Raw genomic sequence first — 26,858 nt, forward strand, 5'->3', positions numbered from 1 at the left:
AAAGATAGCTTATAGAACTGAGTTCATCCTTGCTTTATAGCACAGTAGTTCGTTTTCCTTAAAAGTCTGAAAAGAGACTTACAAAGAGCTAGATTCCGTTAGTACTCCACTAATGATATTTTCTGAGGAACTGGTTTGTGGCTTACAAGAAATAAAAATGTGTATCCAGGATTATTTCCTGCTACCTGCACTGAGGCTGATCTGCAATTTTTATAGATGTATTTTAAAATATGTAATTTGGCAGTGCAAACCGAAATGTTGAAATGCCATTGTTGGCTTTTCTATAGGAGTGTTCCCTTTATGAGCTTAAGTAGAGATGAGCTCATGTTCTGTTCACAGGGATTCTGTGTCCTGTGATTCAGTGTGACAATCTGTGCCTACAGCATTCCTGCTAATGACTCCTGATATAGGAACAAAGTTGCTTTTTAAGGCATACCTTTTATTTTCCTGTGGTCAAAACACAGCATCTATTGCAAGCACAGTATATTACAGATGTTCCAGCAATGATTTATGCTTATTGCGTTTTATTTGTAATAGATAAAACTTTATTTCTCCAAATCGCTGCACCTTGAAATTTTCGCTTGATGAGTGTCACCATGCAGGTATATTGTCTACTAAGATGTCTGTGTCATATTTGTAAAAGCTCTATTGGACTTCCTTGTGGTAACATACAGCTGCTTCTTTTCTCAATTTCTTAGGCAGCAATGAAAAAAAAAACCTAACAGGTACTAACAGATATGTCACCTTACACTGTAAATATGTGATACAAATTCATTGTTAACTAAGCCCATCCTAGGGCAAGGATATTTCCTCTTTTGTTTTGTCTAATGTGCTTACTGGTTTTAAATATCTTTTTTTGGCTTCTGAAGCAGTTTTGGTTGGGTTTTTTTTTACCTCTTTTTTTTTTTTTTTTTTTTTTTTTTTTCTTGAACTCCTTTATTGTGTTAGTCGATCTTGTCAGATTTCATTGCAAGGATGTTTCGAAACAGAATTCCTATTGCAAGGACCTCAATTTCAGATGAGTTGCCTCTGCCCTGGGGATAGGCTGTATGCACAAAAGAGATGAATCTGATTGCAGGCTGGGCCTTAAATTAAGGGCTGCAAGATAAGACATAAGGTACTTAAAGTTGTTTTTAAGTGTGTTTGTGTATTTTCTCAGGTTGGATATGCAGGTACAATAATCCCTATTGTGGAAAATTTACCAGTCTTGTGATCAGTGTAACAAGTTTCATGGCATTCTTTACACTTGAAAGAAAAAAAAAAAATTGCAGTATGGGAAAATATTAATTAACCGAAATATTGGCAGCATCCAAGTACTGCATTCTACTCCTACTGCATAGGAATTCCAAATCTGTTTCTGAGGTGCAACGGGAACTGTAAGAAGGTTAGCAAATCTCCTGCTGGCTGATTCATAGGCAAAAAACCACACAGAGTGCTGTTCAAATCCACGCTTTGTTACCGCTGGCTTATTTGGATACTCCAGGTGTACTTTGCCACACGGTAGCGTTGGGTTGCTTTCATGGAGACACAGTGCCTTTGCTCTCCTGTTAGTAACAGGGTTGTTCGTGGTGCCGTGCGTGTGTGTGCGGAGCGCCGTTCGGCAGACGGTTCCCGAGCAGACTGCTGTTCTGCCGGTGGCGTGTTGTGCGGATAGTGGGAGGGAGCTGCTTCTGATCAAATCATTCATCCCTCTCCCTTGGGAAATGAATCCGGTGGGATAGGTGGATATGTGAAGCCATGGCTCCATCGCAGTAGCCGCAAATACTTTCCTCTGGTTTCAGAAGTAGAAGAAGATTTATGGCTTTAGTTATTTCTTCAGTAATAACAAATTAATCAAAATTTTAATATTACGGATTTTAACAAGAACACACCTCTCAACTGTTTGACAAACTCTGTTTAATCAGCTTCTCAGATGAACTCCATTTCATATCGCTCCTGCTATTTCACAACTTTTACAAACAATTGCACTGAATGTAACACAAGAGTTTAATTACATCATGATGTTAAAACCCTTTATCATGTCTTGAATTGTCTGTTATCTGATATGACACAAAAAAGCACATTTTTTTTTAGCATTGCCAAACCCTAATCGCTAGAACTAACAAGTGTTTAATTAAATCAAGATAGCAATACTAAATAGAAAAAAAAACAAAACAAAACAAAACAGAAAGATCCCTAACATTGTTTCCAGTCACCTATGTTTTTAGGAGTTCGGGGGCATGTTTTATTACAGTGAGTATGGAACTTACAAAGAGCTGACATTTCTTGCAGGGAGTAGTCAAACCTAATTCTCATGGAATGCTTGTTTCCCAGTAAAATACCATTAATTCAAGCCAAGTTCCCAAGTTTTTTTTCTGTCAGAACAATGCAAATGACATTTTCAAGAAAGAATGGATGCCCTGGTCTCACAGGGATTTATAGGAAAGACAAAGTCTCTTGCACTTGTGAATGTAAAAATTACATAGAGCTAAATATGATGATGGATTCTCAAATGTTACCAGCCTACTGATCTAGGATGAAAAAACTTGAACTAAACATTTTTCTTCTTTTTTATACTCTGATGGTTTTTCCGTCTCTTTCAAAAATAAGAGGTTGAATTCATAGTGTTTGTATAGAGACTGGTAGGAACCTATGTGCTTTAAAAAGAATTTAAAAAGTCATCCTTTAAGACTGAATGTAAACATAGTTAATTTTGAAATACGGTTTTGCCTTAATGGTTTTAAAAAAATAAAATATTTTTAAAAGTTAATTTAATGACTTGTGCTGATCTGTTATTTCCAGGAAAGTAATTCACAGTAATGTCATGGTTCTGAGACAAATACACTTGTTACTCTCTGCTGGCTGCCTCTTGTACGTTATCCAAAGCAGCTGCCAAGTCTTAACTGAGTCCCTCATTCATTGACCGTGCACGCACGAATAGCGTTTATGTTCACGAAAGCAGTCCTGTTCTCCGCTCTTGTACAACCACTTAGGATCTCAGCTGATAGCTTGTGTAAATGTTTGCAGAATCAGAACCTGGGACTGCAGGGTGGTAGTGCACCTGAGAATGGTGACGCCTGTTGCTCCTTCCACAATAGTACCAGTGACCTGAACGTGCATTTTGTGCTGCTCTCCTGTAATTAAGAACTTGAACGATTTTGCCTTAGCTTGATTGGCCTTAGTTTGGTATACAAGGCTCTGCTTCAGAAAACACTTAGCTGCTTAACTTTATACCAACGAGTAATTGTGCTGATTTTAGTAGTGAACAAGTGCGGATAAACAATTTTTGTGGGACTGGTGCCCAGATTCTTTGGGTTGGCATCAAGTATCTGTTAACAAACTGTATTAAGTGTGTTTACTACATAATAAGATGTGTGTATTGCAAGGATCTCTTAAAGGCAGAATGATATTTGAAGCATCTTTAAAGTGCTGGTGCTTACAGATTAACTGTTAGACACACCTTTTAAATCAGGAATGTGTGTGTAACATATATGACTATCTATTATACATGCAATGTATATATATTTTTCATCAGTTTGTCTGCTGACCCACTGTCCTTCTTCTGTGTCCTTCCATTCTCACTGACTGTATGACCAGCTTGAGACATTTGTTGAATTCAACAAGCATTGAATGCACTTCTACGTGAAGTGTAGCATACTAATTTGACGAGCATGGTTTCAATGAAATCAGTTGGGAGGATATGTCACAGATAATTGTTTTTCTTCAAGAACCTGGGGATTTATTAAGCTGGTGAAAGAGTGCTGAAGAAAAACTACAGCAAAGGGTAAAGAATTAGATTTCTTCATCGGCTGTGCTCAGGAGCATTGAGGGCCTGATTTTGAGTGACAGAAAGTTCTCGGGGAACCTGATGAAACCAAACTGTAAAGCCTTTGTGTATTTTGAAGTGTAGGCTTCATGGCTGGTAAGTTTGGGCACGATGGCATCCGGTCCGTGAAATCACATATATACCAAAACATTATAATACAGAGACCATAATGCCCACGATCAATGGGAACATGAGAATGTGGAATACCTAAGTTTTAACAGCTAGGCATAGATAAGAATCCTTTTTAATTCCAGGAAATACCAAATTGCACATAGGTCAGCCTTCTTTCCCTAAAGCATGGACCAGAGATGACAGAATGTATCCGATGACTCTGGGCTACTGAACCACTTTGTGGTGCTTGCTGGAAGTATGCTTTTCTTCACCAAAAAGGTATGTGTAACCAGGCAACTGTGAAGCATAGGTATCCTCAACTTGGCTTTTTCTGTTGTACTAAAAATAAATAAATGATCTGTACTGGGCCAAATTAAAAAAATCCTGTAGTTAGAGACACCGCTTGCTCTTAATACCGAGTCTGCTCCCCCTCTGGTTCAACTTCACAAGTACTTAAAGGCAGGGTCATTTCTGAGGGCTTTAAATTACTCTTCTATCGTATCACAATGGCAACGATAATGATAAAGAAAAAAATGCATTAATTTGATTTTTCTTAAAGAGCACAGAGGAGGTTGAAGAGGAAGGAAAACTGCTCAGTGACACTACGTCCTTCCCAGCACATTAGTGGGAGCATCTCCCAGTCCCAGGATAGGCCTGTGCGTCATACAACCCAAAGGCACGTTCTCATTTAGATAGGAACTGTGCTACCCAGGCTTTTAAAATCTACTTTCAAGCTATGAGTTAAGATACAACCTGCTGCAAACATTATGAAATACAGGAAATAAAATATTTTATAAAGACATTTGCTGGTATAAACATAGAATGAGATCTCACATAACAATACTGCTTTTTGTCAGCTTGATCATAATAAATATCTGCAATTTTAAGATGGAAAAGCACTGTGACTCTCTTTCTAGCATCTCTCACTCTTGTTACAGCTCTGGCTTTTAGCATATGATATGCCGCTGTTATTTGTACAGAGCAGACACTACAATTTTTAAAGAGAGAGAGAGAGTGTGTGTGTGTGTGTGTGTAGGGGCCTAACATGAAACTGATATTTAATACCACCCATTCTAAGTAAGTTTCCTATCAATTTCCTTGAAAGCAAAGTCTCTTGTTACTGTAGAAAGGAATCTGAAATGTTGACTTCTAACACACATCTTTTCTTTTGCAGTTAAAGACGTATATGTATTTTATGGCTTAAAGCACCTAGAGCTTGAAAAGGGTACTAAAAGGTTCATTATTGCTCCTCTAGTAAGTGCAAGAAATTCCAGTCCCCAACAGAGGACACTAATATACTAGGTTCAGAAAAAAGAAAAAGATTTTAAGGATGCTCAAACGTTCTAAAGAACTAGAAGTAGCTCAATGAAATCATGTTGATTTCTTTTAACAGACCCATGGTTCATTTCACTGAAATGACCAAGCTTAGATGTCGACATATGCCAAATAACATGGATGGAAGAGTTGAGAAGAGAGATGTTCACCAAGGCATTAACAGGTCCTCTCCTATTGCTCTATTGACGCAGACTGGAAGACAGAGTGGAAAGTGACTGCAAGTAACTTGTAAGTTTTGGGGTTTTTATTTTTTTTGTTTTACAATTGGTATTTTGTTACAAGAGCACCTACCTTCAGAAGTCTTAATGCTGTAATAGTATTTGGATTATAACCTTGAAGAATTTAGATATTTCTACGGGTATCTGTGACATTTTATCATAACAGTTTTATTTTAGACTTAAAAATAAAGCTTTTAATCCCTTGCCTACTGTAGTCTCATCAGGACAACAGCCCTGCCAGGTTAACAATCAGTGTACACTGACTTTCTTGGATGTATACCAAATTAAGTGAGATAAACCTGTCTCAAATTTTCATAACACTGTAGGAGTGTCAAGAACAACCAAAAACATTAAAATAACAAATATGAAAAACTGATCATGGTTCCTGTGCTGCTTAGTATGTTATTATATGGGGTTTACATGGTGACAACAGGCTTGTCTGCCTTCCTTTCTGGCTCTTCAACACCTTAAGGCCATACCGCTGGCACTGCAGTCATTGCATAATGATGTTTGAAGCCAAGCCGACTGTAGGGAAATGTGTTACTGTGTTCTGCAGTAGTGAGCTGATGAAGGTCACTTCTTTAAATGGAGCAACATGATAGTCTCCAAAAGAAGAGAGGAGGAAACCCTAGCCAAAGAACTGTCTCTCTTGGTCTTCAGTATTTATGTTCTTGTATCCCTTTTTTTATAGGGGAAAGATTTTGTCTGAGGCTTCCTTTTATCCATATCTTCTTTTATTTCCAAAGGAAAGGCGTCTAGGTTTTCAGTCACACAGGGGAGGCAGAATCTTTTGGAGTAGAACAGACTACATTCCTGTAAAGAAAATAACATCATTAGCAGGATACGCAAAATGGAACTGCTTAAGTTCCAGTCTCATTAAACCACATTTACATTTAGAATTATTCTAAATTAAATTATTCTTCTATGTTGAAATATTCCAGCAATTTTGCTTCTTCCCATTCAATAGCTCTAACATCCGGTTAAAGGTAACTGGGTGAAAAATAAAAACTATGTCTGTAACAATTGCTAACCAAATCAACTATCACATTGCTCCTTTTAAAGAAGTGACCTTCATCAGCTCACTGCTACAGAGAGCAGCACCACATCTCCTTACAATTGGCTTGTCCTTCAAGCATCGTTCATGGTTCTCCTGGTGTGATCACTAAATTCCAAACAGGATTTAATGGGTAATAGAGCTCGTGTCGCTGATGGATTATTCTTGGAGACTTAAACAAATAAAAGCATCAGCAGGTATGGATCAGGACATCTTTCAGGGTGTAATGGATTCCATGGACTTTACCCAAATGGCAAAGTTTTCCTCTAAAGCCAAATCTTCACTTAGCTTACAAAGATTCCTCCCTCCCGGGAGGATCTTCCAAATTACTGCAATGGGATGTGAGACTTCAAGTCTCAGAACGCTTTTCCTCACCAATCTCCGCAAAAATCGCCTGAAGGCCAACACAAGCACAAAGAACACAGGCCAGGGGCTGCGGGCTCTCACAGACTTTAGTTGCATCTACACAACTACCTACCACAACTCTCCAAAAACTACTACCTTGAATAAATGTACTCGCTGACTAAAAACTAAAAACATACATGGTACTAAAGGCTGAGCTGATGTCTCCTCTCTGAATTCCTGATGGCAAAGTATAAAAGCTGCTGTGCACAAAGCAGCTATTTCCCCTGCCATCAAAATGGAACGACACTATGATCTGACACGTTTCATTCACAGCAGATTCAGTTAGCAAGTGTTACAGACCCAGTATTTATTTTTCATCCAGTTAGCTCTACCCAGGTATTAGTTATTGACTAGGAAGAAGCAGAACTGATATTTTAACCTATTTGCAGTACAGCTTTTGGACAACTGGAAGAGAAGCTTATTAATGTATTATTCCTTTGCCCTGTGGCGAGACTGAAGCCCATGGTTCTCCTGGCGTGCTGATCACTAAATTCCAAATAGGATTTAATGGGTAAGCTGGAGCTGGTGTTGCTGATGGATTATTCTTGGGGATTTAAGCATGAATAAAGACATCAGTTCAGATGGATCAGGACATCTTTTGGTGAGTAACGGATTCGGTGTGTTTTACCTAAATAGCAAAGTATTCCTCTTGCCATGGTCATTTGTGACTGGCCTTTCTCTGAGGGCTCGGCTTGGATATTTCTGTGTTTCTGTTCTTGCTTTTGTTTCCCATGTCACTATCTGGACTTCAGCAGTAGATTCAGCAGATTATTATATCAAAATCACAATCAGCCTGCCTCTGTGCGACTTTCAAGCCTGAGGAACAACTTCTCTTCATCTTTTGTCCCTTTCTACACTGACTGCCAGGCCTGGTGTATTCAGAGCTAGTGTGAGGCCTTGGTCTCTGAAAAGCCCTGAGACTGGATTTCAGTTGCACAACCTCCAGAGCCTATTGTTTTTTGTCTCTTGCTATCCTTAATACTTTAAGCTGCCAATTAAAAATGGAAGATTAGAGTTTAAGTTTGCCCTGCTATTCTTGTTTGTATTGCAAAATGGCACACAGGTCCTCTTGCCTCCAGGTTAAGTTCGTGGCTCCACAGCGACGAACACTGCACCACTGGTTGCTACTGGGAAATAGCAAAGGAGAGGAGAGGCTTTTGCCCCTAATATTAAGATGCAGCTCCTCACAGACATACAGGTGCTCAACTTGCATTCTTTTAGCCGAAACATGTTGCCAACTTTTGCGGATTTTAGCCAATGGGACTTAAGGCAAATAATGAATATGAATCATTGCACATCTGGGTGCTGGGTCCACACACCCTTAGTCCTACTCTCTGGCATAGGATAATTCAGCCTAGCTGTTGTTTTAAAGCCCTACGACTTACATTTATTATGTATAGTCAAGTCCTTCTTTGATCATTATCCTGATAGGGTTCTGGGTTCAATCAGATAATTCTTTAATATGTTTTACCCTTTCCATGACCAAGGCAAGAGGGGGCCATTTCAATTTCAAGCTTAGCAATCCAGTTCAGGCAAAACTGAGCTGCCAAAGCATGCTGCCAGAGTTTATTTCTGTTTTCACACAGATCTTGTGTGAAACTAATACCTACAGGGATATTATCTTTACCACGCTTGTGAAGCAAACTCTATGTAAAGGAAAGGTTCTGCCTAACCATGTCCAGGACTGACTCGCATTACTGAAAGTTGAGTGGAAAGTAGCTGTAGTATTACGTTTACTAATTAATACCTACAATCGTGTCCAACATCAGTGATTAGTCACCTTCTGCTGAGGTGAGCAGTAAGGGATGAAACTTGCTCCCTTTCCTCCTTTCTTCTCCAACAGCCAAATCTTTTATTTTCCTATGCTTAGTAAGTGTTGCAATAAAAAAGAAACAGCTGTTTTAATGGTCAGATTATATCATTTCCTCTCCCCTTTTCTGAAAGGGAAACAGGAAGCAGGGCACTCAACCTTCCTAAGGACTTTTAAAAGCATCTTTATTATCTTCCTTTTTGTACGGTTTTTGTTTTAAGATGTTATACATCATCACTAGAATTATTTCCGTTTGGACTGAAAATAATGGCAATTACCAATACACTGTGCTACAGATTGGTTCAGTAGGGTGACTGGAGTAAATTAACTGAGTGAGACTTAGGAGAATATTTGAAGAAGTGAGTTTATGAGCATTACACAGAACAGTTGCTAAGTCTTGACTTTTATTGGCACAGCAACTGTAAGGAAAGACGCTTCAGCTTGCATGGGTTGTCTCATGAAAAGCCTAAAATCTGATCTGTATCTGAGCCTCCTTAGATAGCAAAGCTACCACATTACATCCCTTGGCCAAATCTAAGGTCAGAAAAGTCTTAATTTCGCCACAGGTTAATCCAGTACTAGTTCTAATTAACATAAAAATGAAAGCAATGTGTCACTGAAAACTTTCCATCACATTAGTCCAACTTCTTTGTCAAAGAGGCCCAAGAAAGCACGATTTCCTTCAATTCTTATGTTATAACATTATGGAAACATTCAGTGTAGGGCTGAGTTGAAACATTCAGCGTAGGGCTTGGGTCAAGCACAAGCAGGAACCAAAACCAATCCACAGAGATATTATCCTAACTTTAGCTCTCTCTCTCTACTTCCTTGGATAAGTTTTTACTTCTCTGGACTTTTAATTTTCCCTACACGAAAGTGGAATAGTATGTGTTTACCTACTCGGTGGTGTGGGTGTTTAAAGCACTAATTATCATTTCTGCAGATCTCTTTCAATGTTACCTAAGCAGTATGGCTAAATAAATTTTGAAACCATAGTCATTTGTGTGATTCACTATCTGGCCTGGCCAGTTTGGTAAGAAATTTATTCTCATTTATTTACAATCAAAGTTTTGCTTTGAGTGATACCATCGGGGGAATCTTGAAGACCCAGATAACAAGAAGTAAATGATTGACCTATTTCCACAATAGCCAAAATAGGCAGGAATGTCAAAAAGATTATGCCCTAGATTAACTGAAACAATTACTAAATCTTTTAAGAGAAAAAGCACTGCCTTCATTCAGAAACGCACACTGTGTGGGAAAGATACTGAGAGGCTGAAACTCTGTCTTTCTGACAGATTTAACTGCCAGGCATGGAAATATCTGTTGAATCCTCCATAAATTCAAGACGCTTCATTTGGAAATGAAAATAGCTAAATGTGCTCAAGTTTACCCAAAATGTGAGTTGCTAATCCTCTGCTATTAAAGAAGGGATAAACCTGATATGTCAGGGCAGGAATCAAACTCCTAAGCCCGTATGATCTGACTAGCTGCACTTGCCTCTTCCTGTGGCTGTGCAGGGAGCCAAGACAGGGACATTGTCACTAGGAAGATCGTGCTCACATGTGAGCTTTGGCTCCACACAACTGCCTTGAGCTACCTGGCTGTGGAAGCTTGAGCCCAGCTATCAAAGGCAAAACAAGAGAGCACTGGCACTTCATCTGAGTCCCATGTAGTCCTCACATAGTTCCAGAAAAAAAAAAAAAAAAAAAAAAAAAAAAATCTCAGTTGCACTCTCTAGTCTAACCTTTTGGTGATTTTCATTAATTTAAATGACAGAAGAGACACCAATCAGGAGAAAGGTGTTATTGCACGCTCCTCTTAAGAGAGTGGACCAAATCCATCCTTTGTGCTAACTGCGTACAAGTCAGAATAGCAACTAAACACATCCAAGCGTGCCAATTTCCCTTTGGCTGTGTCTGTCCAACCCTCTAAATTTTGTCAGTGTAATTTGACCCTTTGTTTTGCTCAAGAGAATTTCCTCTAGTCCCCACACAGAAACTGGCATTGGCATATGAGCTGTCTCAGTTGCCCAGATTATCTCACCTCATGCTCTGAGGAGGCCAGAGGTGTTACTTTGTCCTACCAGAACTATAACTGGCCACCAAACATAATGAAAAAAAATTTCTACATCTTCACAAAGTCTTGAACAGGTTTCTTTTAAAACTCCTGCTTCTAGCTGCTTCAGTAAGGATCATATCACTGGAGCTGGCCCCTAACTGCTCCAATTAGAGAACAAGCTGAAAAGGTTGAATTTGAAAACTGCGAAAGATGACACTTAAGACCAAGGTATGCTCTCACACATGCTGTTAGCTGCACTCGAGATTTAAGCACACTACTCTAGGATAGCAAATGACCACTTTGAATGAGAAGGCCAGGATCTGGCTGCTATTAGGGCAATGGTGTCTGGTATAACAAATACGCCATTGTCTGTGGAAACAATCAGGTGATGTCTCCTCATGGGTTGAGTCATGCATGCGTCCCGACTACTGCATGAGTCCCAACTCTTTCAAGCACAGAACTGGCTTGTCGAGGGAAAGGAGTGGAACCTCGGTTTTCCCAACCCATTGTACCACCTCAGAGAAGCACAGTACAGCCTCCAGACACTGAAAATTATGTAATAACTTGTCTTCATTTTTGCTTTGAACTCGCAGCAAAGAGACCAGTTCTGCACTGAAGAGGAGGAATTAAGACATCTGTAATTTTACACCACCTTTCTGGACCACACTCAGATTTCATAGCTTCAAGGTTGCCTACCAGGTGCTACTCAAATTCATTCTTCTTCAGAGAGCTATCATAGCATTGCAAAACTCCCCTCCCTGCTCACTTTCCAGCTTTTACAAATAGGAGGGCAGCCCAGTGCTGTGGATGCAAACCTAACAATCTACAGGCATTTCTATTCCCTTTATGGAAAATAAAATCTACTGTTGGTACGGTATGATCTACTGATCCATAAAGGTCTTAAAGTGACTCTCCCTTGCATTTTCTTGTGCTGAAAAACTGGAAGAGAGCACTTGTGTTTGTGAGGCTGGACTGTGCTGATCTGCAAATAGAACACTTAAAATTGCTGATCATTTTCATTTATTATAAAGAGCTTTATCTGGGGGAATCAACAAGAGCATGCAATTAGCTTGCCTTAAAAATAGGCTGTTTGGGTTTTTTCTGTTTGGTCTTTCTCTAACAAGTCACCAGAACTTGAACAAAAAGAAATTATTGAAGAAGCTTGTTTTGTTTGTTACTTACTGTACCAACGCACACAGATCTGCTACATAAACTGCAGTGAGACCCAAGGATGAGGAATTTGTCCTTGTCAGGAGTGAAAGGATCCTTCATGACATAGCTTTCTTCCAAAAGCCTGTAAGAGAATAATTCCAGACTTTTAAGGGTAGAATTCACAGTATGGGAAAGTTGCAATGGGGAAATTGTGGAGGCTGAAAAGGTATCAGCCCTTTCTACTTTATTTGCTCGGCGTGGTGTTGTACATGAGGCAATGTAGCAGCTCTGCATCTCCCTTCCTCTTCAAAACCAATATTGTGGGTTCCTTCTGTCCTTTACTGCACTTTCATTCTGTTTTGCAAAATTAGGGCAATTGATTATCATCTCTATGTTGTCTTATTAGTTTTTTTTTCTCAGTGCTCTACCTTAAAGTATTTTTTTAATCTTCCATTTTTATGACAGGCATTCTTCTGCATGGCCAACTTAGTACCTTGTCAAGTTATCATTTCAATTGCACAGCTTTTAATTAGAAGTTCTCTTCCAAAGCTGTGTGCATGCGAGTATAAAATAAAAAGTTTTTACTGCTCTTAGTTCTGCCACTACTGTAAAGCTAAGGTTCCCACCTCTTGCAAGCAAGAGCTACTAGCACAGAACATTTCAATGACCTGAAATATGCTTACTTTATGTCAGAGACTGTACTATTTGCTCCAGGATTTTAAGGGAGTGCATTTATTAATAATTTGTCAACCTGCCTGGGAGAGACTAAGGCCTTATTCTTCCTGTGAGCTCCAGGCAAAATATTACAGAAGTCACTTGAGTGTTTGTCTGCACAGGGCACCCTGTGAGGCTGACTTACTCTTGGACATAAATCGAATTTAGATTCTGTAGTAATATGGAGGAAAATACAAAATTAAAAGGTATTCTGTTAACTTGTACTGCCTTCTCCTTGTCTACATACATACACAAACACACATACACATATGTGTGCATCTGTGAGTGCATTCCTTTTTCCCTTTTCCTCTCTACTCAAGAAAAAAAAAATGGTATGGCTCAAGCTTTCCACTGTCAGGAAAGATCAGGCATCTTAACATGGCAGATCACCTTGTCAACAAGTCTCCAAGTGCACAAAGACTGGATTACCTTTGCAACATCAGTGCAGAGACCTGGCCATTGTAAGAGCCTTCACGTCTGCCATATATTTTACTGCAGCATTGCATTTAGGGCATGTGAGCAGACTAGAATGTAAGCAAGCTAATAAAGATAGTGTGTAAAACTATTTCCTATATATACGTATGGAAGTGTGATGCTTCAGCATTATTCTTTTGCTTTTTGAATCTCAGCAATCCAAATAAAGCTGAGATGTTAACATTGAGCTTGGATAGCCCAAAGTTAAAGTTCATGTTCAGCTTTGATTCAGACTCTTCACGAATGGACCTCATCAAAGATAGGCCATTGCTCTGCTGAGTAGAAGAGGGAAAACCAGTAGCACCAAGGGATTTGGAATGATAAAAATACAGCTGCCCAAGGAAAACAGATCTGATATCTCAGCCCAAGCAGGTGGTGATCAACAGCTATTTCCATTATATAAGAAACTGAGCAGTCTTAGAGAGGTGACGTGCTGACTACATGTCTGACTTCCAGTTCCAGTGAATTCCTGACCATGTTTCGTTGACTGGGATGGCCTCAACAGAGCTACTCGTACATTTAAAGCTAAGTGCTTTGTTTTATGTGGAGTTTAAATTCTGCACACAGAGTTGTAACTGCATAGTTTCTGGTCAAACTATCCCTACTTGTCAGAGATGGAAAAGGCTTCAATCTCCTAAAATATAAAAACATCCTAAATTTCCACACACTTTCATGTCATACAATCTGCCAAAGAATTGTCTGATTAATGCAAAAAAAAAAAAAAAAAAAAAGCATTGCTGTTCAAAACTCCACATCAAAATAGCTCTTAAAAGTGTTTTTACCATATGTATTTAATTCATGCTGTGTTTACGTGTTGCCCAGCTGACACAGTTGTGAGGAAAGGGCTATTCCCAGAAATGCTAGGCTGACAGTCAACAGTATTCTAGCAAAAAAAATATGGTATAGGTAAGTAGTAGGGTGGCCAGTGCGGTTAGGAAATATGTTAAATACAAATCTTTGCATGGTGTTGAAGCAGGATGGGAAAGTTGATTTTTGCCTTTGCTATCAACGCTGACAATTTTTAACGTTTCTTCCCTTTGGAAAAAGAAGGTCACTTTACCAAGTTTCATATTCAGGAATAATATGGGATGTTATTGGGTTCATGCAGTGCACATTATTCCACAGTAGAAGGCTCTTAATGCTCATAGTATAAATGAAGTCTGTAATACGAAAGACTGTACTTACACAATAGCGCGTGTGTTTGGTGGTTTCTGCCCATAGTACGTATATGGAGCTGTTAAGCCACACAGCTGACATTCAAACTCTCCTGTAGACTGAGCTTCTTTGGGAGCATCCATCTTTAAGGTACCTACAAGAAATACAAAAATCTTTTTGCTCCAAAATGCAGTACTGGGAACAAGCCTCCAAGAATATTAAACTTCAATGGGACATCTGGCTATGCAAATTAAAATCCAATGAAAAACTGACTACTGCAAACCTTGATTAGTAAATTTTTTCTCTTAAATCAAGTTGGTTTCCCATGTCCCAGTTGAATTTTGAAATTCCTTACACAGGTTTAGAAATTGCAGCCTAGGAGCCTAACCATAAAAGTGAATCTATTAATTTAGAACTTGATCCATAAAAGACTTTAGGTAACTAAGTATATGGCTGTGACTGTAAAACTCTTTGCTCAACCGAGGCCTACGTTCTCCCTAAGTGCTTCCCAGGAAATGACTCCCCGTCTGCTGTGCAGAATCCCAATCTAGTTCCGCAACGCCTGTGTCCTCCCACAAACTGCAAGTGGAGCCATGAAAGAGTTTGGGACCGTGCTCAGGAGGCAAGTATCAGAAAGGTAGGTGTTGCAATGATTTGCCATGTCTTTTTATTTGCTTCTGGTTCACGTTCGAATAGAGTTTTGGGAGCTTAAGCTTGGCCCCACGTTCTTATCTGGCTTCCTATGGAAATGAGGCTGATGTAATCACCCTGTGCCTAGATAGAGCATTGGCCCATTCAAGCTACAGAGGTCAGAGGAGAAGGTACCTTCAAAAAAGTTTAGGTCCTTAACTTTTATAAAAATAGACAGAAAAGGGAGACTGTGCTTTTTTCCTCAGGGAGGATACCCATCTATTTCTATAAATCAGAGAATCTGCACATAGGAAAGATATTGTTCATCTGTCTGAAAGATTTCGGACACCCGTTACAAAGGCGTAGCCACCACTCATGAGATATAAAACGCAGGAAGCCATGCTTCATCAGCTGTGGTGCTGATAAGATGCCTTGTTTAAAATCCTGGCCATTGACTTACATTTGGGAGCTTACGCTTCACTCATACCACTGTAGCTGAGACTTACACCCTGTGGTTTTCAAAAAGCACGGTGTGGCAAGTATGCTTTTAGGACTGATTTTGGTATGTATGCGTGATCAGATTAAACACAGCTAACATTGTGCATGCCCAAAATTGCACCAATTCATCAATGAAATGCGATCGCTTGTTTGCAAATTGAATATCTTCACTCACCGGCACCATTTTCTTGAACAGACACATTCCCCTTGCAGTTAGCAAGAAAACTCAAGCTTTTAGCTAAAAGCCCTCACGCTTTCCATGGCGCATAGTTTTCTGCTGCAAAACTGGCAGCTTTTTTAAGTGAAGCAGAGCTGGCATCAAGCTGTTAGGAAAGTGAGCGCTAGGAACTTGGATTTGGGCAATATCTCAGCAGTTACATTGTGTGTGCTCACAGCTGAGCAGGCATACAGCCTGCCAAAGGACAGCAGGTCATTTCGACTCTTCTAGCTTTGCAGCCATACCTGTCCCCTACCGAGCTGATTCAGTTCGCTAAGGCCGTGTCTCTATTTATGTTTTAGCTCAGCTCAGGGGTTTTCTTTGGGAACAAATTGCCTGACTGTCCCCGCTTACCACACTTGGTTTGCATTGTGGAGCAGTCTTAAAGCACGCAAACTGGACAGTTTCAGATGAAACTAAACTGAAAGATGAGCTCCAGAAGAACACGTAACACACTCCATCCTGAATGCCCAACTAATGGCCATTCAGTCGACAGCCCAGGACCAGAGGCAGTCTGGTCCTGTCCCCTGGAGAGTGGGCAGCTGGTATCCAACATCAAACACTTTGGTCTATGGTTTCACTCTCACTGCATCACACTAGTTACTAATGTGGTAGCAAATCAAAGAACTACCTTTTTTTTTTTCTTATGTCTTTTTTTTCTCCTGTTTTAGGTGACTAAATTGGCTTGCAAAGTAATCCAACAACTGTTAACAGTAGTACAAGGTAAGAGGCAAAACTGCAAAGCCAGGGGAGGGCTGAGATGAGGGACCTGTATTTTCCTCTTTCAATGACAGTGAGCTGCTATTTCTGCTCACTCTATGTGGTGAAACTGAATCCTTAGAGACATATGCTGCTAAGGTGAATTAGGGGCAAGGTGAAGCAGAGCTGTGACTACTTGTCATCTAATGTTCCAGAAGAACAAGGAGCCCCAAGATCCTCAGAGGTTACAGAGGATTCATAAGGGACACCCGGTTCAGAAAGCCCTAGCCTGCTAAGTCCTGAAACTTCATTTTGGAAATAATCTCCCTTACGCCATCATTCCATCACCATGCGCCTTTCCACTGCCATTCCTGGCATTTCAGTAGTACAGTGAGTTCTTCAAATGGGGCTGGGTACTGGTTTAATAAATAAATCCAACTTGTGAATACCTTAGGCAACTACGTTTTTTTTTTAAATTGATGTAACCCTTGGGTATCATGCATTTTCCCTACCTCACAGGGATGGTTCAGAGAGTTTAATTAACTACAGTGCTTTCAGATTTTTCAGTTAGATATAAGGCATGTACACGCTACCTGTTTCTCCCTGTTTATTCAAACTGAGATTCTTCAAACTATACACAAACTCAACTAAGAAGTCTGCTTTTTGAACCCTGCATTTTAGGCTTACCAGATAAGTCCCCCAAACACACCTAAACGTACCTTTTCTGTAGACAGTCAGCAGCAGTACCAAGACACTGACCTGTCTGAACGAGACGCAGTCCTGAACATTGTATACATTTTTTTGCAATGAATCTTTTTTTTTTTTTAAAGGTGAAATAATTAACCCCATAAAAGTAGAGTATGGAAAGTCACTTGAATCAAATACTGAAGACCATAATGGTGAACTTTCCTTTGAAATAAAGCAAAACACTAAGAACAACAACAACCAAAAAAAAGAGTATTTATGGCAGTAAGGATCATAGACTTTGGAATGAATGTGTCCTGATTCCAAGTCAAAATAACAGCCCTGGGTTCAGAGCTGAAGTATGTTAGATATAGAAACACCTGCTCTCGTATAGACCATTGGCATGTAGAACAGAATCTGTTCAGTGACTACCACTGGGAAGGAATGGTATCTATGTACAAACAGATTTTTGGCTATGCCAGTTGAAAAGCATATGATCCTGCCTGCAACGCACAGATGAATTTATGATGTTTTCCATTTTACTCCCAGCTTACACGTCACTAGTATCAGCTGTACCAAGTTTTATTTCACTGGGAACATCATTTGTCCTGAGAACTTGTCTATACAGCAGCACTTGGGAAAGTTAGGGTCACTAACTCAAGGTGTGAGGTTAATACACATGCAGATTTAAGGGTGAATATTCCAATTCAGAAACAAAGTTTGCTATACAATAAAATAAAGCCATTTTTCTTCTGAAGAAAGAAATTTAATGGCAGATGTAATTAACGTTTAGTTTACGCATGTGCTTCATACCTTCAGTCTAAACCACCAAGCCCACAAATCCTAAGATGCACTCCCTCACAAACTTCTAGTACTTCCTGAAAGCTTGTCTGCAATTATTAAATAACTGTATCTTTATGTCAGATGGCAAATGCACAGAAGCAATTCTGGGATGAAACCACAGTCGGTTTATCACAAGGTAAGCTCATTGGTTTGGCCCTATACACCATCTTTGTAAGATGCTTGATATGACAACTGTGACAAGGTGTCTGTCTCCCCTCCAAGCAGACATATGAAGCATGAGTGAGAACCCCTCTAACATACCAACAACAGGACAAAGGATCTCTTGAGGAGATAAAAGTCTAGTGCACGAATCCCTTTGTAATCATGACAGGCAAATTTGTGACCTCAAGTGATTCAAACTATCACCAGTGCTAACACTGGCTTTTTCTCCTTCCTCTGAAAATTTTTGAACCAGCACCATGTCCCATGAAGCAGTAACACGCCAAGTATCTGGCGGCTGGTCTGTACAGAAGTCATCTTTTAGAACAGCTTGTTTAGAACTGAATTCTGCCCAAGCGTTTGCCATTTTGGCTGGAAGCTGCAAGGTACTTAAACACATACTTACTTCAAGCACATGCATAGCTCTTCTGAAAAGAACACAGCTACCCACACACACTTGATTACGAAGCAAACACTGAACTAGCACGCTCAGCAGAAACCTGCCAAGTCAAGCCCAGAATGCTGCAGGACGTGTGTGAGGTTGGCTCACATGTCATGGCGAAAGGTGAAGCAGGCATATTTGAATGCCATACTAAGGAAATAATAGCAGCAAAAGAAAGGCGCAAGTTAGACAGCCATGCTGTAAGAGTGTTTCTCTATGCTGTAACTGATACGTGATATGGATGTGGGGAAATGGCTCTCAGTGCAGTTCTCTAGGGACTCCTAAAAACTTCAGGGCAGTTCTGCTCAGAGCATTCTGCTAACAGGCCTGAAAGGCATGTCAGAAATAATAAATCACCATTAAATGGTCAGGGTCAGTGGCAAAGTAGTGGCAGAGATAAGTAATCTGATTTTCTTTGCTTCAAACCTCATTAGCACAAGTCTTTACAATGCATAGGTTAAGCCCCTCTTAATACTCCACAAGAGACTCATGTATTTCTGAGTCACTGATAAACTAGAGAAACTATACAAGAAACAAACAGCCTACAAACAGATATAGACTCTGATTTGAAAGGGTGTCAGATAAAACCAACATCGACACACCTTTAATCCTCTCCAATTAAACCCTTGTTTCTTTTTTCTGCCAAGATCTTCCTGCAATATCCACTGTTGATGACGATGACCTATTAAAATATTCACAGCTTGATTCTCTATGGCAAGGAGTGCTCTCTCATAGAGGGGTAGGAGCCACTGAGTTTATAGCCTAGTAAATGCTAAGTTATTTTGTAGTGTTTGGTGTGACACAAATTTAAATACTCTTCAGCACCAGGAATGCACTCACCTCCTTCAGAAAAACGAACTGTTGCCTAACTGCTCAAGTAATATATGAAACAACAGAACCTTCTTACTTGCTAGTTAATCACCTGGTGAACAACTCTCTCCCTCCAGTTCCTTCATGTCACTGCCCTGAAGGCATGCTTAGGTCACCTGTTGGCTGCCTCCCGGCTCTTCCTTTGAGGTGACATACCGTGGGTTCAGCGTAACAAATTAGCCCAGGAATGCAATTTCACCAAGCGTACCCTTAGTACCTCTCCCAAAGATCACTGGACTGAATTAAACCTTGACTTGTTGCAGCAACTTCTCCCTTCAGGCCAGGGTAATGTGCTGATACTGCTATGCTCTCTTTGCTCTGAAGGAACTGAGATCACTGCAGCACACAGGCTTCCCTCTAGGCACAGGTCATACAGCAGGCCTCAAGCGCTGCTTTTTAACAACAGCTCTTGTGGACTTCCTGTGGCTCTGTGCTAAACAGCCTAGATGGTCATAGATGGTGCAAGCGTGCTTTCTGAACAGTTGTAGGGAATGTTTGAACACAGCGTGTCAGCAGCAAGAGAGGAGACAAGCAAATCAAACCCCTTCCTTATGCAAAAAGGCCTTACGAACACAAGACGCATCTCAAAAAGGCATCTACTGATGCATGATTTAACAAAGCTGAGACACCAACACCTAAAAAAAAATCTAGCCCAAGTATTCCTTACCTGGGTATGACAGGCAGCCAGCTCTGAATTAGACAGCATTTAATAAAGACGAATCTCAAATTAGGTGAGAACTTAACAGCTTCACACAGGAACGCTGCGACAAGGCACTGAATAACCGGTATGTACCACTGTCCTCTAGTGGAGACATCGGCACTGTACAGCCCGGGTGATCGGCAGTGTCACTGCCACCGGCCGCGGGGAATTCTCGTTTCAGCACCTCGGCTGTTGAGAGTGACTCAGTTGTAAAAGCCCAGTTAAGTGGATCACACAGTAAGAGTGAATGATAGAATAAAATAAAAGGAAGTTGCCCAGGCATTTACACGAGAGGCCACCTCCATGCCTGGTTAGAGAGGCACGGCGAATGGTGGATCTCTTTGCTGTGTAACAGAACAAACAATCCCGACAAAGGAGGGACAACTACAGTGTCATTAGTTCTTCCTTTCCTTCCCCCTAAAATTAATCTATGGTCATATCTGGTTTTCTGCTCCATCTCCCTCGTTGCTGTTTCTTCTTGTCTTCCAACAGCCTTTCCTAAGCAGCGTACAAAGCTTATCACATCATCATCATCATCCATGATGCCATTCTAACACTCTATATAAAAAATGGCCTAGGAATTAAAGGAAGGCAAAGCAAGCTTCTTGTTCTCACAGCACAGTCATAGAGACTTAATGGAGAGGAGGTAACACAGGTGAACATCAGTTCTGCATTACAGTCATTCCTTGCCAAAATGGGGAAACCAGACCTGAGGTCTGATTTCAGTATGTCTGCCTTCTGGTATGGCCACAATAAATAAGCATGCTATGGCCATCGGCTACCCGCTTCCCTGAGCTGATTTTGCTCTTCCTTCCAAACTGCAACTCCCTATTATAGCTTTGTTAGAGTAATGTCCATAGTGGGGAAGAATAAGACAGTAAGGCTCTATTAATACATAAGGGATGATGACTCCTTTTAAGTTGCCCTTTAAGAAAAGTCATGGAGGGCCACACATGTACCATTGAAAGTATCAGCTTGGTTAAGCACAATCTAAACTTAGTGCAACACTTTCCAACAGAGTCTAAAAATAGGAACATCAAGATTTTGTGGAAATACACGAGGAGAGGCTAACACAGTCTTTCAGGAAAGGAGACACTGCAACTTGACATAATCCTGAAATAAATAAATATAGCTTCAGTGATTTATCTCCCTACAGACAGCAAAGTTGCTACTGTAAGGAAATACTCAGCCTCCACTACGTGGGATTGCATATTACAATGTGCTTGCTGTGACAGCCAGTGCCTACTTTCCCTTGTGACCAGTGAGATATTCAGTGTTAATATACTTGGGGAAGAGAATTCTTTCCAGCACAATGTGACTGAGGCTCTCAGTTTGTTAGTACTGACCTCAAGTTGAGGACTGCATAACAAAGTAAAGCAAAAGCTTCAAAACCAAAAGAAATCACAAAACTATTGGGGAGAGGGTATGAGGTAAAGAGTGTCAGCTTCAAGAAACCCTGTGAATAAAGACCTGTACCTACTATACGTATACTTTCTCATACACGTACCCCACACACCTTCTTACAGGCATGCCCATTTCCTCTGAAAAACATGTTCCTCAAGTTTTGTTATCCCAGCCATTGTGAACAGTGAGCATGAGAAAACACCAAAGAAAGGTACTTCCAGCATATTTAATAAAGCAAAAAAGTTCACTGTCACTCAACCCTTAGAAAGTTTTCTTTTCCAGAGCACTTGCTGGAGTTCTGTCACAAGAATTTACATATAGGTGCCTTGTTTCACACCTTCACACGGAGGTCATTTCAGTTTCGCCCCTCTGATTACAGTTTACAGTAGAAATTAGTCCTTCAGGCAGGGCCTAGCGGCTTCAAGACTTCCTGACTTACACTTAGGGTAAATTCCTGTTTCCATGTAGCAATATGAAATATGCTACGTGAATTCAGCCAGGCACAAACACAGTGAATTTTAGCATGTTTTCATGTTTAGTCTGCTTGTTCCTCTCAGAAGGACTTTGCTTCTCAACCAGTACTTGGATTACTTTGCCAAAAAAACATGCAGGTACTAAGGCTGTACTTACTTCTTTCAACGCCTGATATTCTCATCAAATAGGTGTCAAGGAACATATATAAGAACCACTTCCATAATCTTCTGTAGGATATAGATAAGTCATACTTGTTCTTACTGAGATGGAGAGATATCTTATCATAGACAGCCAGGCCAGTTCTTTTGGGCAGGCTCTGTAGTCTCCACAGCCTGTTCTCCAGAGCATGTGTGTTTACAGTCTTCCCCTCCAGAAGTTCTTTTGGACAAATTTACTGTTCTGTTCATCACAGGTAAAACAGGAAGAAGGTGGGTTTCTCACATGTGACAAAATTCATCATGGATGGAGATATGTGGATCCTAGAATTCACTATAACCAGAGTGGACTACTCCTACTGGGTCATATGCCAGGAGGTCAGTCATGCAAAAATCTTTGCAGTTCTGGGTTTTTTTTCCCAAGCAGCTCAAAATCCAGTGAGAATTAGCAGCATCCTCAATGTGTCACAGATATTTAAGTAACTTCCCTTTGGCTTCAGATCTCCTGTCTGCTCAGCAAGCACAGGTAGGTCTGACTAAGATTTCACTGAGGTCCAAGAGGAAAGTGTGCACTGCAGAGTGGAGCTAATCAAGCAGCAGTGTTGATAGCGTCTTGATAGAAATTTTACGTGCCATACGTTCAGGTTAAGTTTTTTAAAGTATTGGCTACAGCTATAGATAGATAAATAAGGCTTAAGAACACTGTGATGTTTGTTACAGACTTAAATGCAGGTTCTCTTTTTGCATGTATGCCATATGCATACCTCTAAGTATGGTTATTAGTAATAACTTTACTCAAGGTTAGGAAAGTTATGACAAAATAAATAAACAGGTGGGGAAGAAGGCTAAGTGGAATATTATTATGGTAGGTAGTTAGAAGGAGACTTTATGGGAGTCGGCATGGCTCGTGTTAGCTGGCCAGTAAAAAAGAGAACAGAAAGAGCAGGTGAAAAATGCTTTCATCAGGCATTGAGAAAAGGAATGTAACAAAACACTCACTGACCCTCTCTTGCATTATCCTGGCCTAAAACAACAACAACAAAAAAAAAAAAAAAACAAACCCTTGCAGTGAGATAGATAACTAATCTATTTCTTAATCCAAATCTCAAGTTTGCTCTTCTCTACTGGGAGTTTTGGGGCTCTCCACGGCTTTTTTGGTTTACTGATTTTTGTGCCAGTAAAAACACTGCTTTAGCAAACAGGCCAGCGCAAATGTAATGTACAGGCTAGAAAGTTCAGCATCTCAAGAAGTCTGGAGGGCAAATCCCCATTCCAAGACAGGTTAACAGCAGAATCCAAATCTTTTCCTACCATTATCATCAAATAAAACTCTTCTTTGGTCAAAACAAGCAACCTGCATCTGTGCAGAATAAAACTTTCAGGGAATCCTCCACTGTTCTTGATGCAACCTCGTCATATTTGTAGATGTATATCTTGACTCTATTTGAGGCAAGACATAAAGTGAGGCAAAATATAATGTCATGCTCTCATTATAATCGCTACTTTACCTGGCAAACTTCTCCTTTTACATGTTAAATTAAGGTACAAGGAAAACAACACTTTTGACATGGGCTCCTGGAGCATGAAAGTCTCAGATTTTGTCTATTTTTAATCATAAGGTTATAGTTAAACTAGTGTAACATTTTCATGTAGAATTAGTTATGCTGACAAAAAGGGGTTCACATCAATACAACTTCTAAACTATACCAATTAAGGGAAATTAATCAGCATATGGTGTATTTTGGTATACTTCTAGTGGTCCCTCCAAGGTGGTATATTGGTAATATTACAGCAACGGAAAAATCCCAACCGAAAAAAAAAAAAAAAAAAAAGAACTTAACCAATGCACAAACCCGCAAGTACTGGTATAACTAACTGCTAGTACATAAATCCAATTCTTTGACTCACAGATGTCTAGAAATGCAAGACAGCTCAAGAGATTTAGTCCATCATGCCCAAAGCACAACCGACTTTATTTTGATGGCAGTTTTGCAGTGTTTATAAAGGCTCTCCTACCAGCTCAAGTGCCTTAGACACAAGCAACAGGTCAGTGAGCGAGTCTGGATTAAATGTGAAGGCACATGATTAACCTCTCTCCTTAAGCAGAGAGACCATTTCTAGCATCACTGAGATATGGAGATATTTACTGGGGTTCTCAGAGCAGATTCAGAAAGAAACTGTGATACTCCATCTCTCATACATCTTGCAAACTTCCTACCTCCCTCTTATTTTTCAAGAGGGGTTGAATACCTGATTGTTTCCATGACTCTGTGGTTCTTTATGTCCAAAGCTGTGATCCCCAAACCACTTTGTTCAGGTGCAGCCTCATACTGGAAATGCCTACATATCACAGGACATAAGGATTTTCCCTAAGCTCCCTAGGCGCCTTCAAGCTCCTTCTTTGGGTATGTCCAAAAGCAGTGCCCTCACACAGCTCTGAGCTTCCCTGGAATCCTTTCCAGTCCCCTTCAAGGCTTCATCCTGTAGCTCCAACTCCCAAAGTTCTTAATAAAAAGCAATCTGTGGCCACTACATTCTGATAAACAAAGAATACACCTTACACTAAAACCCTGGTGGAAAAAAAAAGAAAAAAAAATCAGAATCAAGCTTTGGATCTGGATCCAGAATCAGTGTCTCCTGCTAAGCAGCCACCACTGCTCACCGGGCTACTCTCAGGAGGCTCATGCTCGCTCTTGTCACATTTGCTTCTGGAGTTCGAAGGGGAGGGTCCCTCCACTCCGCGTAACTTACACTCTAGTGAGTCAGGCACTCTGGAGGCGGGGAGCGAGGATCCGAAACCTTTCCCACTCCAAGCAAAGCGAGGGTTTGAAGGCTGCTCTCCCACCTCCGCAGCACGGCTTCCTCTACTCGCCGTCTTCCGCGGCGGGGAAGCCCTGCGCTCGACCTCCGCAGCAAGAGAGGGGCCAGCCGGGCCCTGTCCTGGGGAGGGCTCTCGCCACCCGCCTTCCGCACAGGGATCCCGGCTGGGAAGGAGAAAAGAAAAAAAAAAACACCTTTCTTGAGATCCCAGACGCGCTCCCTCCTGAAGAGAGATTACAGATTCATTCACGCCCGTACCTCTTTGTCAGTAATAACGTTATTTATTAGCGGAACTCTTCCCGGGGACGCTCGGGTTTCCCGCGCTGCCCCTAGGCCGCGGCCTGGTTGCCAAAAGGACCTGGCCCTCAGCCCGGCTCTTTCTATTTCCTGGGAGGGGCAAGGCCGCAGCTCGGTTCAGGCAGAGCCACCCGACTTCTGCCCACCGGGGCCACCACGGCCACCACCCACGCGTGACGACACGCAGGGGGAGTCACCGGATCGCTTCCTGGTTTCTGGCGCTGACGCCAGGGCTCCGCGCCGCCCCTCCCTTAAAGGGCCAGCGCCGCAGGAGGGCGGCGGTGGGTGGCGCTGTGCGCCAGCGCGGGGTTGCGCCTGCCGCTTCGCCGAGGCTGTTGCAGGCAGGGGCGTGCATCGCGGTGCGGGACGGGCCCGTTCCCGTTCCCGTTCCCGTTCCCGTTCCCGTTCCCGTTCCCGTTCCCGTTCCCGAAAAGCCCAGGAGTTCAAAGAGAGTAAGGCGTTTTGGGGTTTGGAACCGGCAGGTCGTGCCTGGCCCTGCCTGGTGCAGCCAGGAGCAAGTGGCTGAGGGCCGATGGGGACACCCTCCCCACAGCCGTAATGCTCCCTGAAAACTCACTGCACTGCGAAATGCATGTGAGATTAAAAAAAAAAAAATATATATATATATACACACACACACACACACACATACACACATTGTGTGGTCTGCTTGTATTCAAAGTGAACTGCCTGGAGGATGCCTCCAGCTTTATCAATCAACAATAGGGGTTTTGACGAAGCTGACCAGTCTTCCCAGTTGACTTGGACAGTCTCACCTTACAGGAGGTCAGAGAATGACCAGTGTGGAGGTACAGTTTTATGATACAGAAGTCTAGTAACCCCTACCCAGGCTACGCAATGGAATTTTATAGTCCATGGTTATCACCTTCCAAAGTGGCACTGTAACAAAGTCTTCTGCATACAAATGCAATGCAGTGTTACGAAGGTTTATTTTTAATTGCTGAGTCACACTCTACTAACTTATCCTGTCTTTTATTCCTTATTCCCTGAGTAGTAAGGATTTCTCGGCATTTTCAGATCTCAGGACATTTTTGCTCTTATATTAGCCTGTGCTCAGCCAGAGGCAAGAATCCTGCTCAGATGGCTGAGCTCATTCCTTACCCATCACCTCTGTGAAATGGGCACCAGTTCCCACGGGTGCCAGCTCTGGCTGGCATGAAGTTAGTAAGGCCATGAGATACAAGGTCATGCTTAGGGAGAAAACTGGAGCAAGGGAAGTTTTTTGAAAGTAACTTTTACTCAAAGACTGGCTGGGCACCACTCTGCAGGTGGTGAGTGACTGCTTTCGTATCACTTGTGGGTTGTGTCTTTTCTGCCTTCGCTTCTTAAACTGCATTTATGTCAACTCAGAAGTGTTTTTCTTACCCTCACTCAGAGTGTTTTTCTTTGCCCTTCAATTCGCTCCCCGTGCTGCTGGGAGGGGAGTGAGGCAAGCATCTGGGTGGGTGCTTACCTACCAGCCAGGATCAACCCACCAGACCATCACAGCCAAGTACCACCAAAATTGATGCAAGATAGTCTGGAAAAAAGCTAAGCGCAATCATCAGTAAGAGGCTGAATGTTAAAATATTTTTTAAAGGAAGTGGTTTATTTCTGAACATTAATTTGAAATGCAAGCATTACTGAGCAAAGATTGTCTGGAAACAAAATC

The 26,858-nt window shown here is 41.2% G+C and overlaps 1 protein-coding gene across 2 annotated transcripts; it reads right to left on the minus strand.

Annotated features, from left to right (window-relative positions):
• Positions 1–1,879: 1,879 nt before the first annotated feature.
• On the minus strand, positions 1,880–25,431 carry CDPF1 (cysteine rich DPF motif domain containing 1). 2 transcript variants are annotated; one of them, XM_086757977.1, is made up of 5 exons: positions 25,148–25,428; positions 24,821–25,053; positions 14,325–14,448; positions 11,982–12,093; positions 1,880–6,282 (listed from the first exon to the last, which is right to left on the minus strand). In XM_086757977.1, the coding sequence occupies exons 3-5, from the start codon at positions 14,435–14,437 to the stop codon at positions 6,133–6,135; spliced, it is 375 nt and encodes a 124-aa protein (XP_086614103.1). In that variant the 5' UTR covers positions 14,438–14,448; positions 24,821–25,053; positions 25,148–25,428; the 3' UTR covers positions 1,880–6,132. The 2 variants fall into 2 exon arrangements, with proteins under 2 accessions (XP_086614103.1, XP_086614111.1); XM_086757985.1 differs by lacking the exon at positions 24,821–25,053 and having other exon boundaries at positions 25,148–25,431.
• Positions 25,432–26,858: the final 1,427 nt, after the last annotated feature.

Source organism: Chlamydotis macqueenii, chromosome 1, assembly GCF_036417535.1.
Source record: "Chlamydotis macqueenii isolate bChlMac1 chromosome 1, bChlMac1.mat, whole genome shotgun sequence".
NCBI classification, from domain to species: Eukaryota; Metazoa; Chordata; class Aves; order Otidiformes; family Otididae; genus Chlamydotis; species Chlamydotis macqueenii.